The 2355-nt window shown below is 44.1% G+C and overlaps 1 protein-coding gene across 1 annotated transcript; it reads right to left on the minus strand.

Annotated features, from left to right (window-relative positions):
* Positions 1 to 1015: 1015 nt before the first annotated feature.
* LOC104547063 (multidrug resistance protein 1A-like) lies at positions 1016 to 2008 on the minus strand (the record flags this gene model as incomplete). The annotated part of the gene is made up of 2 exons (XM_010192619.1): positions 1016 to 1225; positions 1862 to 2008. Coding segments are annotated over 2 exons (357 nt in total), but the record flags the coding sequence as incomplete, so codon positions are not given.
* Between the last annotated feature and the right edge of the window lie 347 nt (positions 2009 to 2355).

The raw sequence follows: 2355 nt of genomic DNA on the forward strand, positions 1-2355 counted from the left end.
TTATGAGCGTGATGTTCCTTGTTAAGGAGTAAAGCACTTGTGATTCAAAGTTGTTCTGAGTTTATGCTCTATGAACTAAAGCATAAAGTGTTTAATTGATTTTTTTTCTTTGGTCTGTGTGGTTTTGGGAAAACATGTCATCAGTGCAGAAGGAGCATAGCACAGCAGGGGCTCTGATTTCAGGCCAGGGTGGTTAAGTGTGCAGTCCCGTTGTCACCGGGCAGGCACCATTTGCTTTGAAGACACTCAGACTGGGGTTACAGAAATTGGCTGCACCCATTAGTGCATTGGCAACCTGAGAACAGGAGCATTGATGGGACTGAGCCTATTGCCAATCCCAACAGGCGTCCTTTTTCCCCTGCTCTGGGTTGCACATGCATTTATTTGGAAGCAGTCGTACCTGGAACCGTGCTTTGGGCCCAGCTGCGTTGAGGAACACATTGCTACTTTCCTTCTGCCTGTGAGTGCTGCTGTGTTTGTGCATAAGCAATAGCTACTGCTTTTCTGAAAACTTTGTGGCCTCTTGCTGGTGTACATCTCGCTGCCATAATCCTCATCACCCACTGGCGTTTAGACAGAATGCAAAGTTAGAACATGTAGTTACAGTCAACCTGTGAAAACACAGCCTCCGAGACCTGAAGAGATGAAGCTGAAGTTCCTCATCCCTTTTTCATGTGCACTCTACGTAACAGCTTGCTGCTGTCCCTAGGCTGAACGCTGCTTTTCCCTACCCCGAGAAGACCAGCCTGCTCTGTCTGCAGTGCCTCTGCCCTTGAACCCTCACCCTATTTTTGTACACATGTACTTTCACTTTGAGTACCCTATGAATTTTTGTGTTGGTGGAAGAAAAGAGTTGAGTTCTTGAAGCAAATGTACCTCATTTATTAGTTACAGGGTTTAAGGAAACTGTTTACAGAATTTTACCAAACGCAGAAGTAATGAAACATCCTCAACAGTCTTAACACAAAAGACTGAACCAGCTGTGGAGCTGTACTTCAGCAACAGGGACTGCCCTCTATGAACCGTGGTATGACCCACTTTGAACATTGACCAGAGAATAGTAGACGCCTTTTTCAGCCAGGAGCTGCTGATGGGTTCCTTGCTCTATGACCTTGCCATTCTGGACCACGGCAATCTTGTCAGCATTTTGGATGGTGGAGAGGCGGTGAGCTATCACGATGCAGGTGCGACCTTCTCTGGCTTTATCCAGCGCTTCCTGGACAATCTGCACAATGAACAAACCAAAAAGTGAATGAAAACCAAATACAGCAGCTGTTTGCACCTGTAGTGCCCCTAGTCTGTCATCTGTTAGGTCAGGTCAAGCAGACTTCTCCAGGGTCACAGCTGGCCCTTCCTTGCTGCCACAGGCAGCTCTTGGTCAGTTTTAGAAACTGACCCAACAAATAGGTCTGGCTCCTTTGACAAGCCATGTGCTTTCTCACTCACTTTCAGCAACATCGAAAATTGCTCCAAATTTCAGTCCCACTCATTAAATAATTACAAATTAATCCCCTAGCTAGTTCCATTATAAAATCGTGGTATAATCAAATAACATGGTGGATAATTTTGTATTCTAGTTTATAAGCACTAAGTATGGTGTACTTAGTATACATATTTTTAGCTCACCCCCCACACCTCTTTTTTTAGTACTCTGAAGGTTCTTTAATATTTCCTGATGTTTTGGGCTCTGTGGCCACAAAGATGCCAAATGTTGCAATAAAGTTATTTTGAAAATTGCTAATGCAGAATTGCTTTTGGGATGCCGGGTGAGTACCTTTTGTTTTTTTTAAAAAAAGGAGCCTCCTGTTGGCATGCCCAGCCAACTTGCAAATCTCTGTTACTGTTTGCAAAGCCACAGTACCTTCTCACTTTCTGTATCCAGTGCAGATGTAGCTTCGTCTAACAGCAGGATCTGGGGCCGTCGCACAAGAGCTCGGGCAATAGCAATGCGTTGCTTCTGACCACCAGAGAGCTGGGTTCCTTTATCCCCCACGCGTGTACTGTATTTCTAGATGCAGAAAGCAAGCACAAGAATAAACCTGGGTCTGGACCTGATCCTGTGGAGCATCATGTTTGGGCTGCGTTTCCATGGAGTAACGTGTCAGGCAGCCCGTCCCTGTCCGAATTTTGATGTCTAATTCAGTAAGTCACAGAAATATAAATGATGTCTTTACTTAGGAAAGCATGAATAGACACTGGGTTTTTTGCTCCAGCTGCAAGTTGGAAATGAGGCCTTAATAACCTCTGGTAGCTATTTCATTCCACTGTGCATGGTAGACTTTTCATCTGATCCAAGATTTTAATTGTGACATTATTATGTGTTGGTATGTGTATATATATATATATATATATATA

Source organism: Mesitornis unicolor, unplaced genomic scaffold (assembly GCF_000695765.1).
Source record: "Mesitornis unicolor isolate BGI_N332 unplaced genomic scaffold, ASM69576v1 scaffold46739, whole genome shotgun sequence".
Classification (NCBI taxonomy): domain Eukaryota; kingdom Metazoa; phylum Chordata; class Aves; order Mesitornithiformes; family Mesitornithidae; genus Mesitornis; species Mesitornis unicolor.